Below are 15664 nucleotides of genomic sequence, written 5' to 3' on the forward strand. Positions count from 1 at the left end.
GCAATGGCTCCATCTCGGCTCACCGCAGCCTCCGCCTCCTGGGTTCAGGCAATGCTCCTCCCTTAGCCTCCTGAGTAGCTGGGATTATAGGCACGCGCCACCATGCCCAGCTAATTTTTTTGTATTTTGAGTAGAGACGGGGTTTCACCTTGTTGACCAGGATGGTCTCGATCTCTTGACCTCGTGATCCACCCACCTCGGCCTCCCAAAGTGCTGGGATTACAGGCTTGAGCCACTGCACCCGGCCTTCCTAGCCCTGTTCTTAAAGGGTCTCTCCAAGAGGCCAATAATCCAACTGGGAAATTAGCAAATGGAAAATCTTATAACTACTGGATCTTTTTCTGTTTGTCTGTGTGTATATGTGTTATGTGTGTAATGCCTATTTGAAAAGAGTTCTAATTAATTGGCCTAAGAAAAATAAGCGCTAAATAAAATATTTTTAAAGAAAAAATAAAAGTGGTATCTCTCAGTTCACACAACTTTAATCTTCAAAAATAAAAACCGTCTTAGAAATTATTGGTAAAATACAAATGCTTTCAAGATGTAAAAATGTAATCTAAATTATGCAGGTCAGATACTAGGTTTGATAAATGTTTTAAGGTTGTAACTGTTTCTTTAGCCTTTAAAAATTGTCAAATTGCCTGCTTCACAATGGGTAAGACCTGGGAACATATGGAAGTAACCATGCCCCTAACTATGCTGAGAGCAGTCAGACTTTATCTACGTCTAGCACATAATTAAAACTATCTACCAGCTTGTACATTAAAATTAAATATTGCGAAGAGCTACCAGAATGACATGTAATTGAAACTACCGAGCATGGATTTGCATGAAAGGTGTTTTAAAAAATAGTGAAAGCTGTTTTTAGTTAAAGATCAGAAGCATGGAAATGTACATTTTGCCTAGAAGGATTATCTTAAATAAAATAAAGCAGAAGGTTTAAGCAAATTGTTAAAAGATTGTAAAAATTAACCCTGCAAAAGAAACTCTCTGTGTGAACATATTAACTAATTTCTAAAGGGTATCATATAGCTTTATAAATTAAGCATTAAAATATGAGCACAACAAAGTTTTCTTAAAATGCGAATCTACTCTTTAGCAAAATTTGTAGAGGGTTATAAAAAGGTGTAAATCTCACCTCAATGGCCAAACCTGATTAAGATAGAATAGGATTGTCTATAAAGCTTCATTAAAAATCAAGGTTAACATTAATAGCAAATGAATGCCAGGGTGAAATTTAACTTTCTCTCTTGAATAGGATTTTCATGTAATACAAAGGGCTAATGAATGGTTTTTGCTTTTTTAAATTTCTGAGTCATCATTTTGGCAAAACAAAAAACTTACGGTAATCTAAAATTCCATTTTATAGTATCAAGTGTTTTAAATTTTGAAGATACTTAACAGGCTTCCCAAAGTCCAACTTGAGTCTCAGGGTTGTCTTTCCTAACCCCGTGCACTTTTGGTGCTGCACGGGGCTGCTGGAACATCCGGAACAGAGGTCAATAGGATTCTTTAACATGTTTAGGAACATGAAGTTGCCAGAATGATGTCTAATACTCTTCGGGTTATATCTGAGGGAATAATACTAACATATGTTCCAAAACTGTATGGGACGTCTAAGGTTCTGATGTCTGAATACATGCTGCCAATCACAATTAAGGTTGTGAGCTTATTGTGAGCCACAGAAATAACCAAATTTGTCAATCACGTTCTTGACTGTAACCACCCTGCACATTTTGTCATTTATAAACAATTGTTGTCTTGTTTGAATCTTCTTCAAAAAACATAGTTTACAATCGGCTGTGGAACTTTAACAGGTGCCCTTAAATGCAGGTTTTTGATTAAAGAAAATGCACAGGACTCATAAAAAGCTGAAATGTTTATGAATAACAAGCTGAACAAGAGTTAATGGAAGGGACTGAACTAATAGAAAACTAAAGCAATATTCTTGGAATACTGGTCACCCTTATTTTGTTTTTCAGAATCAAGGAAACTTTCTTAAAAGCCTTTAAAAACTAAGTCAAATATTCTCCTGTAAACAAGGTTTGGAGAATGTTTGTTTCTGTCTGCCTAGTTCCTCCAGAATTTGTAAACTAGTTATAAGTGTTCTTGAATTGCAATATAGTTATTTGCATCATCAATCCAACAAGAATCCATTGTTTTTTTTGTTTTGTTTTGCAACAAAACACCGGATGTTTTACCAAGGGTTGGACTGCAAGGCTTTGACTTGTGGAACCAAAGAAAGCCCCTTGGAGAAACTGGTCTCATACCTTCTACACAGTCTCTGTACAGGGTTCCTGACCTGTGGTGAGTAAAGAATGTCACTTTCTAACAGGCCCATAAACCCCACGCTCCTGGAACCTCAAGAAGAAAGAAGTTTCTCCAACTCACAGGTATCTGAGGGCACAAACGCACGGCTGGGCCTGGCTTTCAAAAGTCCTATCCAACATTCCTTGTGGTACAGAGTTCTATCAAAGCCAATGAAAAAGGCCTACACAGAGGCAACTATTCCTGCTGCACTTTTTGCAAATAATCAGGCCAAGTGTAAGACTAAAGTTTATTTTGCAAACAGCCCTGTCCGATCATAATTTGTTTTTAATACAAATGAGGGCTGAAGAGAGAGAAATTATGTTGCAAACTTATTGTAGTCGGTGATACGGTTTGGCTCTGTGTCCCCACCCAAATCTTATCTTCAATTGTACTCCCAGCATTGTGGGAAGGACCCTGTGGGAGATAATTGAATCACAAGGACAGTTTCTTCCACACTGTTCTCATGGTAGTGAATAACTTGCATGAGATCTGATGTGTTTTGCTTGGCTCTCATTTCTCTCTCTTGCTACAACCATGTAAGAAATGCCTTTTGCCTTCTGCCATGATTGTGAGGCCTTCCTAGCCACACGAAACTGTAAGTCCATTCAACCTCTTTCTTTTGTAAACTGCCCAGTCTCAGATGTGTCTTCATCAGCAGTAATGGACAAATACAATCTGTCATTGACTCCTAGTCTCATTAGTTGTTTTCAGGTTCTTGTCTGCATTTTAAACTGATCATGCTTATGCCAGTAAACCAACTATCAATCTCCAGCTGTGGCTCAAAGGAGACAGAAAGGAATGGGTAATGTAAAAATCTGAAGCAATGTTCTGGGCACTTATCTTACAAATCCTGCCAGGTAACCTTTAACCTCAAAGTTTCCTTTTTTTGGAAGGAAAGTAAGACCAAGGAAGCTAAACAAAGTCAAGTCCCATACATCCACTTACAACAGCACAACCCATCTAAATGGCTCACAGTTATCAAACTTTGTTGTCATGGTTACAGCCTATCATACCCCACTAATAATGGTAGTCTTAATACTCATATTTGGGCCAGGCACGGTGGCTCACGCCTGTAATCCCAGCACTTTGGGAGGCCAAGGTGGGTGGATCACAAGGTCAAGAGATCGAGACCATCCTGGTCAACATTGTGTAACCCCGTCTCTACTAAAAACACAAAAAATTTAGCTGGGCACGGTGGCACGTCCCTGTAATCCCAGCTACTCAGGAGGCTGAGGCAGGAGAATTGCCTGAATCCAGGAGACAGAGGTTGCGGTGAGCCGAGATTGCGCCATTGCACTCCAGCCTGGGTAACAAGAGCGAAACTCCGTCTCAAAAAAAAAAATACTCATATTTGAATCATATATTCTAAACCTCCTTGTAAAGTTTATCTCTTCTCTCCTAGGAACCATCAAGCTTCAGATGGTGCTGCAAATAGAGCCAAAAACAAAACCACCCTCCTACCAGGGATCCTTAGATCCACCCCAGGAGGAGCCCTAGCTGTTTCACCACCACACCCCTCTCCAGCGGAAAGTAGCCAGAAAAAGAGAAAGTAGCCAGAAGAAGTTGTTGCCCGATTACCCCTAACAGCAGTTAGGGATTCCATTCCATAACATATTTAGGGGGAAATATGTTAAGGGGACTGAAAGAAATTATTTAGGTAGACAGGGTAAAGGAGTCCCCCAGCAGAAAACTTTCCTTCTAACAAAAAGCAGCTCAGAATAGCTCCCTTTCTAACCTCATGCAGTTCAAGGAAATCACTTCTCTCCTAACAAAGAACAGTCTGAAATATCAGGCTGTAAAAACACAGATAAACAACTCGGGCACAGAAGGAGGTGGGGATTCCCCTGGGCAATCACCAAACTTCACGCTCATACAATGGACCCCAGTAAAAACAGTGGGCCTCACTAAGCACATTCCTTTCCCTTTAGGCTCCCTAAGATAGGGAAGCTAAAAGCAGATGTTCAAGCAACTCTCCTGCCTCAGCCTCCTGAGTAGCTGGGATCACAGGCACTTGCCATCACTCCTGGCTAATTTTTGTATTTTTAGTAGAGATGAGGTTTCAGCATGTTGGCTAGGCTGGTCTCGAACTCCTGACCTCAGGTGATCCACCCTCCTTGGCCTCCCAAAGTGCTGAAATTACAGGCATGAGCCACATCCGGCCTGCAAGTGATAATTTAAATAACTGTTCTGCCGCTGCATGCCACAGACTGGTAGGCCTTGCAAAGTACATCTGATTGGCAGAATCACATCCAGAACCATAGCTTCAAGGAATTCTTGAAATGTGGCTTTATTTCTAGATCTACAGAACAGGCAAAACACTGGGAACAGGTTGAGTGAGTTGATCCAGAGTGTCTGGCAAACATTCCTCAATCCAGCCTCATGAGACAAGTCATTCTTTGCCAGACTTGCCAAGATGGGAGGGCTTCCTTTAAGTCATTTCTGCATCTTCTTCTGCCCTGAATCTTATCTTTCTCCCTCCCTCCTTTCTCTGCTTTGTGAGCTTATGCTACTCTTTCAATATCCAAATCCAACATCATCCCTAGTACAGCAAATTTATCCTGCTTGCTGCAGGCTCTGAGTAGTTGCTGAGACAATGTTTGTCAATCTTGTGAATATTGATAACGGCTCCAAAGCTGCCTCCTCTCTTAGACCAGGGTGTTAAGAGTATATAGACTCTGGCCATGTGTGCTGGCTCACGCCTCTAATCCCACTGAAGCAGCTTCGCTGTCTGGAGTAAATACAAAGGTCTATATACATGCCAGAGTCTATATACTCTTAATACCAGGAGGCTGAGGTTGCAGTGAGCCGAGATTGCACTATTGCACTCCAGCCTGGGTGAGCAGAGTGAAACTCCGAATCAAAAATAATCACTTGTAGTCACCTGGGAGAACAAGTATCCATGGAAATCAAACGTTAGAAGGCCAAGTGACTATGGTGATAAATCTTTATGGCAAGCATGAAGAATTCAAAGATTGTGGGGTTGACCAGCTTCTTGAATTCTTGTGAACATAAAGAAAGAAAACAGTAAGCATGGAGTGACCTGTAGCATCTCAGGTCAGGCACCAAATTCTGTGTCAATTAGGATTAGGCACAGCAGCAAGGGACAGATACTCAAAATAACAGTGGCTTGACCAAGTTAGAAGTCTGTTTCTATTATGGAAACACAAGGGGTTCAGTCTAGGTCCCGTGGCACAGAAAGCCAATCACTGAGATGACAAGTATTGCCAAGGAAGAAAGCTTTAATCGGGTGCTGCAGCCAAGGATGTGGCAGCTCAGACTCAAATCCATCTCCCTGACTGACTAAAACTAGGGGCTTATAGCAGGGAAGATATGTAACAATGTTTAAGAAAATAGGGGGCAAGGAAGCATCTGGTGAGTGTTGGTTTTCTGGTACTTTTTTGAGAGGACTGAAAGTCCTTTCCCGGGGAGGGTACTCAGATAAAACAAATGCGAATTTCAAGCTTTAACAGCAGAAGGGGCCATTTCTACGTTTATCCAAAAACAATTGTTTATTGGACTGTTGGGCGTGTTTCATTTCTCACAGAAAGTTCCAGTGGTAGGTAGTCAGGCTGTGGCAGTTCTGCTCCATAGCACATTCTAGCTTGCGGCTTCTCCTTCCCTTGGCTGTGATCCTCATGTTCATAGTCCAAGATGGTAGCCATCATGTCTGTATTCTAGGCTGTAGAATGGAGAAGGGAGAAAAAAAAAAGGAGGGCAAAGGACATGTGTCTGCCCCCTCCTGAAAAAGGTCTTGGAAATTCTTACATGATACTTCTGTTTACATTCCACTGTCCAGAACTTTGTCACCTGGCCACATCTAACTGCAAAAGAGAGTAGGACATGTAATCACCAATTGTTATTATTTTAATCAGGAGGATGAAGAGAATGTAAAATTGGGGGAAAATCGTAGGATGCCTGGTAGAGAGTGTCAGAGGAGGTAGCTGGGATGATGGACACCAGAGAGGGAGGGACTTGACATGACATGCCAAGGTGTTTGGACTTTATTCTAATGGCAATGAAGAATCATTAGATAGGTTTAAACAGCAGAGAGATAGAAACTGAACTGTTTTACTGCCATCTCTCTGACAGCTATATGAAAGGGCTCTGGTGGAGTAATACCAAGCCCCGGAGACCTGTTAGAAAGCAGTTACCCCAAAATGACAGTTTCTTTAATAAATGATGCTGGGGAAACTGGATATTCACATGCAGAAGAATGAACCTAAGCCCCTATTTCTCACCATATACAAAAATAAACTCAACATGGATTTGAAGATGTAAATGGAAGACCTAAAATTATAAAACTACTAGAGTAAAACATAGGGGAAATGCTTAAAATGCTTCGTGACATTGGTCTGGGAAATAATTTTTTGGATAGAACCTCTAAAGCACAGGCCACAAAAGTAAAAATAGACAAATGGGATTACATTAAACCGTAAAGCTTCTGCACAGCAAAGGAAACCATTGACAAAGAGGCAACCTACCGAATCAGAAAAAATATCTGCATACTATGCACTGGTTTAGTGGGTTAATATTCAGAATATATAAAAAATTCAAACAACTCAATAGCAAAATTTTTTTAAAAACCCCATATAATCCAATCAAAATGGGGATTAAGACCTGAATAAACATTTCTTAAAAGTAGACATAGATACATATATATATATATGAAAATGCTCAACATCACTAATCATCCAGGAAATGCAAATGAAAACTATAATGAAATATCACTGCACCTCATGTAGAATGCCTATTATCAAAAAAAGACAAAAAATAACAATTACTGGCGAGGATGTGAAGAAAGGGGAACTCGTATACTGTTGGTGGGAATGTAAATTAGCACGGCCACTATGGAAAACAATATGGAAGTTCCTTAAAAAAAATAAAAAGAGGCCAGGCACGGTGGCTCATGCCTGTAATCCCAGCACTTTGAGAGGCTAGGGTGGGTGGATCACGAGGTCAGAAGTTCAAGACCAGCCTGGCTAACATGGTGAAACCCCGTCTCTACTAAAAATGCAAAAATTAGCCGGGCATGGTGGCGCATGCCTGTAATCCCAGCTACTCAGGATGCTGAGGTAGAGAATTGCTTGAACTGGGGAGGCAGAGGTTGCAGTGCGCCGAGATCGCACCACTGCACTCCAGCCTGGGCAACAGAGTGAGACTCCGCCTCTAAAAAAAAAAAAAAGTAAAAATAGGATTGCCATATGATTCAGCAATTCCACTACTGGATATATATCCAAAGGAATTGAAATCAATATGTCAAAAGAGGTATCGGTACTCCCGATATCTCTTTACTGCAGCACTATAGTGAGGGCTTAGCACAATAGCCAAGAGAGGAAATCAAGCTAAGCATTCATCAATGCATGAATGGATAAAGAAAATGTGATATATATATGCATGTATGTATATATATGCAGTATAATACTATTCTGTCATAAAAAAGGACAAAATCCTGTCATTTGCAACAGCATGGATGACCCTGGAGGACATCATGTTAAGAGAAATAAGACAACAACAGAAAGACAAATGATCTCACTCACATGTAGAATTTTAAAAAGTTGATAATATAGAAGCAGAGGGTAGAACAATGGTGACCACAGGCTCCAGAGTGGATGAGAGCGGTAGGACAAGGAGAGGTTGGCCAAAGGGTACAAAGTTACAGTTAGATAGGAAAACTAATTTCTGGTATTCTACTACATAGTAGGGTGACTATAGCTAACAATAATGTATTGTACATTTCAAGACAGCTAGGAAAGAAGACCTGGAAAGTTCTCATCAGAAAGAAATGATAAAGCTTTGAGGCGGTGGACAACTCTCCTGATTTGATCATTATATAATAAATACATGTATTGAAACATTACACTGTACCCAACAGACACATATACTTATTAGGTGTCAATTATAAATAAAAAATTTTTAATGAAGAAAAAAGAAAACAGTTGCCCCCATCCAGGTGAGAAGTGCTGAGAGCCTGAAATAGGGCAGTGACAATGGGATGGAAGCAAGAGAATGGAACGGTAAGATATGTTAGGAGAGAGGGAGACAGACCTTGGTGACTGTTAGACAATGGAGGTGAAAGGAGAGTGAAGTGAGGCTGACACCAGGGTTTTGGCTTCAGCAGTTTGGTGAATGACACTGCTCAGTAACCAAAATAAAGGAATCAGAGTGTGAAGAAGGTTGCCAGTGGTGGGCACAATGTGATTAGTTTGATTTGGAATATGTTGAGTTTCAAGTACCTGGTACGTGGAGGATGTCTGGCAAGCAGAGAAATACATGTGTCTGGAGCACTGAAGAGAAGTCGGGGCTGGAGGTACCAATTCAAGAGCTGTGTGGCTCTAAGTGACAGCTGTAGCTACAAGTCTGAGATGGCCTGACATAGAGAAGAATCAGGGAATGGAGTCAAGCATGAAGCCTACGGAAGCACCAATGTTGTGTGAGTCTTCTGCAAAGTCCTTTCTGATGGAAGAGTCTTTGAGAATCGAATTCAAGAAATCTGAGGCTACAAATGCATGCCCTTCCCAGACATCCAGGACCTAGGTCAAAGATTTCCATTTCAAGACAAGATAAAACCACTAAAGGTTTTCTTTCCATGGTTGAAATATGTTAACACCAACTAATTTCAAGTTTGGAAAGAAACTCATGTTTAAAGTTGAGGTTGTCATTTCTACTCTCTAATATAGTAGAGCCTGTGCCCAGAAAAACTCCTGCCTGTCTCATCGTCCAGGGAGCGTCCTTGTAATTACTCTACCAGGGTTGTGGGTGGAAAATGTCAGAAGGTTGAAATATGAGACAATGCATTGCAGGCATTGACAGATCAGGAGAGCTATCTTGCAAACTGCGTGCCCTTATTATTGTTTTTAAGGCATGGGAGGTTGAACGTTGTCCTAATATCTGCCTCAGTTCTAGAAAAGGTTAAAAGATTGTTTGTATATAGTACTCCTTTCATTTCTATGGATTCTCATTGTGCTTCCCCTCAGCTCATTTAAGTTGTTGGCTAGTAGAACCCATCTTCAAAGCATTGCTTTCTTGAACTTCAATTATTATAATTTGGAAAAGACCTTAGGCCAAAGAGTATGATATCAAAATTCTCAGTTCTTTGGGTGGTCACTGGCAGAGTGCCTTCAATAGACAAGAATCCAAGTAAAAAGACCTTCAATCATAATACCTGGAAGTACTGTAAAACTCAGCAGAAACAAAAACAATCTCATCTCAAGTTAAAGTAAATGGTAGTGTATTCGTCTAAAATCAGGATGTGTGGTTGCGGGATTAGTATAAGATCCCAGGATTAGAATGAATTCAGCCAAGTGTCTAGCATTTCTCAGCTTAATGTTCTTGTTACTGTTCACTGATATTTAGCATCATGGCCCTAAAATGTTAAAGACTAGGTCCCATCAAATAAAGGTTCAACTATAGTCATTGGGCTGTAGTAACTAAGCCAGGCAAATGGGCAAAACGCAAGTTGGTAACAACATTTCCATTCTGGAAAAATGAAAAAGTTTTAAAAATATGGCAAAATAGTTTTTTTTTTTTTTTTGAGATGGAGTCTTGCTCAGTTCCCCCAGGCTGGAGTGCAGTGTCATGATCTTGGCTCACTGCAACCTCTGCCTCCCCAGTTCAAGCAATTCTCCTTTCTCAGCCTTCTGAGTAGCTGGGACTACAGGTACCCATCCACCACCACGCCTGGCTAATTTTTGTATTTTTAGAAGAGGCGGGGTTTCACCCTATTGGTCAGATTGGTCTGGAACTCCTGACCTCAGGTGATCCGCCAGCCTTGGCCTCCCAAAGTGCTGGGATTACAAGCGTGAGCCACCACGCCCAGCCAGCAAAATATTCTATAAGGTGAATTTCTTTTTTAAAAAACAGTCTTTTATTCTGAGATCATGCCCATTTTTTGTGGTCAACATGTATTTCATTTGTAAAAAGAGTAGTGCCAGTAGATGGCTGGTTCAATTTCACTTGGCAAACTAAAAGTTGTCATACCACCACCAATTCCCAAAATTGTTTTGAAATTTTACTGTTAGTGAAATGTTAAAGTCTAAGAATGTCCCCAGAGTAATGGCTCCCTGTTGCTGATCATACTTGCTGGTGAAGTAGACACTTTACATAACTTACTAGAAATGGTTGATCTGCAGGGAATGAAAGGCTAACACAGGGCTCTTGTTTGTTTCTTTTCTCTGTTACCAAAATGTTAAATATTTTAATTTACTTATAAAATTGTGATTTGAAAAATACCGCTATTTGCAGATGACATGATTGTATATTTAGAAGACTCCCTCGTCTCAGCCCCAAATCTCCTTAAGCCAATAAGCAACTTCAGCAAAGTCTCAGGATACAAAATCAATGTGCAAAAATCAAAAGCATTCCTATACACCAATAATAGGCAAACAGAGAGCCAAATCATGAGTGAACACCCATTCACAATTGCTACAAAGAGAATAAAATACCTAGGAATGCAACTAACAAAGGATATAAAGGACCTTGTCAAACCACTGCTCAAGAAAATGAGAGGATGCAAACAAATGGAAAAACATTCCATGCTCGTGGTTAGGAAGAATTAATATCATGAAAATGGCCATACTGCCCAAAGTAATTTGTAGATTCAGTGCTAACCCCATCAAACTACCATTTACTTTCTTCACAGAATTGGGAAAAGACACCTTAAATTTCATATGGAACCAAAAAGAGCCCACATAGCCAAGACAATCCTAAGCAAACAAACAAAAAAAACAAAGCTGGAGGCATCACACTACCTGACTTTAACCTATACTACAAGGCTACAATAATCAAAACATCACAGTACTGGTACCAAAACAGATATATAGACCAATGGAACAGAACAGAGGCCTCAGAAATAATGCCACACGTCTACGACGATCTGATCTTTGACAAATCTGACAAAAACAAACAATGGGAAAAGGATTTCCTATTTAATAAGTAATGTTGAGAAAACTGGCTACCCATATGCAGAAAGCTGAAACTGGATCCCTTTCTTATACCTTATTGAAAAATAAACTCAAGATGAATTAAAGATTTAAATGTAAGACCAAAAACCATAAAAACCTAGAAGATAACCTAGGCAATACCATTCAGAATACAGGCATGGGCAAAGACTTCATGACTAAAATACCAAAAGCAATGGCAACAAAAGCCAAATTGACAAATGGGATCTAAGTAAACTCCAGAGCTTCTGTACAGCAAAAGAAACTATCATCAGAGTGAACAGCCTACAGAATAGGAGAAGATTTTACAATCTACCCATCTGACAAAGGGCTAATATCCATAGTCTACAAAGAAATTTAAAAAATTTACAAGAAAAAAACAAAGAACCCCATCAAAAAGTGAACAAAGGATATGAACAGACACTTCTCAAAAGGAGACATTTATGCAGCCAACAAGCATGTGAAAAAAAGCTCATCATTAGAGAGATGCAAATCAAAACCACAATGAGATACCACCTCACACCAGTTAGAATGGTGATCATTAAAAAATCTGGAGACAACAGATGCTGGAGAGGATGTGAAAAAATAGGAACTTTTACAGTGTTGGTGGGAGTGTGAATTAGTTCAGCCATTGTGAAAGACAGTGTGGCGATTCCTCAAGGATCTAGAATGAGAAATACCATTTGAACCAGCAGTCCCATTACTGGGTATATACCCAAAGGATTATAAAAATCATTCTATTATAAAGACACATGCACACAATAGCAAAGACTTGGAACCAACTCAAATGCCCATCAATGATAGACTGGATAAAGAAAATGTGGCACATACACACCATGGAATACTATGCAGCCATAAAAATGGATGAGTTTATTTCCTTTGCAGGGACATATATGAAGCTGGAAACCATCAAACTAACACTAACACAAGAACAGAAAACCAAACACCACATGTTCTCACTCATAAATGGGAGTTGAACAATGAGAACACATGGACACTGGGAGAAGAACATCACACACTAGGGCCTGTTGGGGGGTGGGGGTGTAGAGGAGGAAGAGCAGTAGGAGAAATACCTAATGTAGATGATGGGGTGATAGATGCAGCAAACCACCATGGCATGTGTATAACTATGTAACAAACCTGCACATTCTGCACATGTACCCCAGACCTCAAAATATAATAATAATTTTTTAAAACATGTATTTAAAATAAGCCATTTACATGTACAATGTCAAACCAGATCACCCCTGTCCAGCAGCACACCCAACAGGGGAGTCTCTCAGGCTTTGCATACATGCTTCTCACAAACACCCCAATGCAGGCCTTGGTTTAGGGCTCCATATGCTAAGAATAGAGCATCAAAGCCTTTTCTGCTGGGAAGGAAAGGAAGAGACTTATAATGTCTATGTAGCTCCCAAAGGCAGAAAAACTCTAAGTTGATTAGAATAAGCTCTAAATCAGAAACTGGGTTTTCTGCCTTCAAAAATCTAAGAAAAATTTCAGAACTGCTTTTGAAGGAGCAAAAAACAACAACAAAAAAATGCGGCCGGGCGTAGTGGCTCATTTTTGTAATCCCAGCACTTTGGGAGGTGGAGGTGGGCAGATCACTTGAGGTCAGGAGTTTGAGACGCCCCTGGCCAATATGGCAAAACCCCGTTTCCACTAAAAATACAAAAATTAGCCGGGTTTGGTGGCGCGCTCCTGTGGTCCCAGCTACTCGGGAGGCTGAGGCAGGAGAGTCGCTTGAACCCCAGGAGGTGGAGATTGCAGTGAGCGGAGATTGCGCCACTGCACTCCAGCCTGGGTGACAAAGCAAGACTCCCTTTCAAAACAAACAAACACACCAAGACAAAAAGAAAGAACGCCCCTTTGTAAAGGTTTTTAATCCGCAGAGACTTAGCATCACCATTGTGTTTCTATTATTTCCCAGAAGCCAGCAGGGAACGTTCTCTGATTAATCTGCTCCTCGAGCTGGTAAAAACACAGGAAGTAGCCAAGCGCATTATAATCATTAGTCACTGAGATACAAACCCTCAGTTCTGTCACCAGGGGACCTAAAGTGTTTGCCTGGGGCCTGGTGTAGGTGGGAGATGATGAATCTCTCCCGGCACCATAAAAAGACTCAGAGCTGCCACCCGGAGTTAGTCTGTTTATGTAGAAAGAGGACAGCCCCAAGAGTAGATGCAATTTAAAAATAGTCACAGTTGTGCCTCAACCCAAATACACCATTTCTGAATGTTGCAGAACATTCAGGAAACAAGAATCATTCATAATTTTACCCCTAGAAGTTACCAATGTTAACATTTTGATTAACATTGTAAACAGAAATCTCAACGTCTGTAAAATATCTTACACTTGATCTTAGCCCAAAGGCCCAGAAGCGATATAATATCTAAAGAGAGGTTTATTCAAGCCGATATGAGTGACCTCGGCCCCCCGGAAAACAAACCCAAGAAGCCTTGAATAAGTGGTCCAGAGGAAGCCGCAGGTGTTTGGTTTTATGCATCTCAGGAGGGCAGGAGTTACAGGTGAAACAGAAATCAAACAGGGAAGGTATATATGAGTTCAGGAGAAAAGGCAGGCTATCTTGAAGCAGGGGGCTTACAGATGTAAGCAGGGTTTTTATAGATTATAGGGATTCAGAGATTTTTAACATTAGCAGTTAGAGGAATAAGGCTCTAAAACTTGGAGTGAGCAGGAAGGACTGATTTTTCAAATATACACACACGTTATTTGGATTTTTCACAACTACATATTATTATGTATTATTACCTTTCTTTCTTCCCTCTCTCTTTCTCTCTCTCTGTCTCTTTCCTTTCTCTCTTTCATTCATTCATTGCAAAACCAATGCAATCACTCTTGGGGGCAACGGGGTCTCGTCAGGATCAGGCGCTTCCCTGGGCACGTGCTGGGTGACCAAGCCGCCTCTGGGAGAGGGTGGAGCTCCAGCGGGGAGGCTCTGGGCGCAGGAGGCTGGCGGAGAGGGGTCCGAGGGCTGCCCCGCGGGCTGCCCTGGGCTACGGGGATCCCACCTCGCTCCGCGATGCGGGACCGCGGCGCCCTCTATAGGGAAGAGGGTGGCGCACGCGCGCTGGGCACGCCGGCATTTGTGGCGGGGTGCCCTTCTGGTTATTGTAACATCTGCATCCCCGCTTCACCGCGTACAAGGTGCCTTCCCCTCGGCACTTGCTCTCCCGCGGCCCTGGGTGGGCTTCTGTCCTCCACTGGAGAGGACGCTGAGAATCGCCGTTCCTGGCAAAGGACGGAAACGCAACGGCGCCTGGCCCCATAGCGCCCTCTGCCGGGGAAGACGTGCGGGGCATGCGGGCGGCTGAGTGGGCGGGCGGGGAGCGCCCCAGATCAGCGGATCCCCGAAGGAGGGGCTTCCAGCCTGGGTCAGCCGCTGGTGGCTTCCTGAGACTGGGTTATGCCTATTTACCACTTCCCTGCCTCTCCGTCCATATTTCCCTCCGCTTGTGTGTGTTTCTAAAGCAAAACCAATTACGTTTTTTCTATTCTTCGAAGTAATGCTTATTTATTATAAAAATTTGGGCGGGGGGGGGGAAGCACAGAAAGCATAAAAAAAGAAAATAAAAATACCTTTATCTCATCATTCAGAGATAAACACGTTTAGAGTATTTTTTCCTAGTGTCTTTTTCTATACACAATTATATACCATGATAAGAATATATTTAAACCAATTGAGCAATGCTGTTGTAGGAGTCAGGCCCGTTGTTTAACTGGCTCAGATGAAGAGAAAACAGAATGGCCAAATGGCAGGGAGTAGGGGCTTTTGGCCTTAAAAACTGGGCCTTACTGTTTCTTGATTTGATAAACTGTTCTGATTCCCAAGGAAGCGTATCTATCTTTTCCTCCTCAGCGGGGGTTGCCTAAGCTGAAGTTACCCCTTGGCTGGGTGGTCAGTGTGTCCCAGGAGGAAAGAAAACTTGGTCTCAAAGTTCACTTTATTGACTAGAAGGCAGCCAGGCACGGTGGCTCACACCTGTAATCCCAGCACTCTGGGAGGCCAAGGCAGGTGGATCACCTGAGGTTGGAGTTTGAGACCAGCCTGACCAACATGGCGGAAACCCCTTCTCTACTAAAAATACAAAAAAATAGCTGCACTTGGTGACAGGTACCTGTGATCTCAGCTACTTGAGAGGCTAAGGCAGGAGAATGGTCTGATCCCGGGAGGCGGAGGTGGCAGTCAGCCAAGATGGCGCCATTGCACTCCAGCCTGGGCAACAAGAGCAAAACTCAATATCAAAACAAAAAACAAACAACAAAAAAAAAAAAAAAAAAAAAAACTAGAAGTCTCAGAGAGAGTATTTCATCTTGTGATGGAACTTCAGCCCCCATCCCTACCCCTGGACCAATACTTCTTCCTGCTGAGTTTCACTGACCATGTGCCTCCCTCC

At 41.7% G+C, this 15664-nt stretch overlaps 1 protein-coding gene across 2 annotated transcripts in view; it reads right to left on the bottom strand.

Annotated features, from left to right (window-relative positions):
* The window catches only part of CTBS (chitobiase), an 87599-nt gene extending 73108 nt beyond the window's left edge, over positions 1–14491 (bottom strand). For both annotated transcript variants that reach the window (XM_078332328.1, XM_078332327.1), the window contains exon 1: positions 14019–14491. In XM_078332328.1, the coding sequence (XP_078188454.1) occupies positions 14019–14075 (57 nt within the window). In that variant the 5' untranslated portion in view covers positions 14076–14491. The remainder of the gene's footprint in view (positions 1–14018) is intronic.
* Between the last annotated feature and the right edge of the window lie 1173 nt (positions 14492–15664).

The sequence above is a fragment of the Callithrix jacchus genome, chromosome 7 (assembly GCF_049354715.1).
Source record: "Callithrix jacchus isolate 240 chromosome 7, calJac240_pri, whole genome shotgun sequence".
NCBI lineage: Eukaryota > Metazoa > Chordata > Mammalia > Primates > Cebidae > Callithrix > Callithrix jacchus.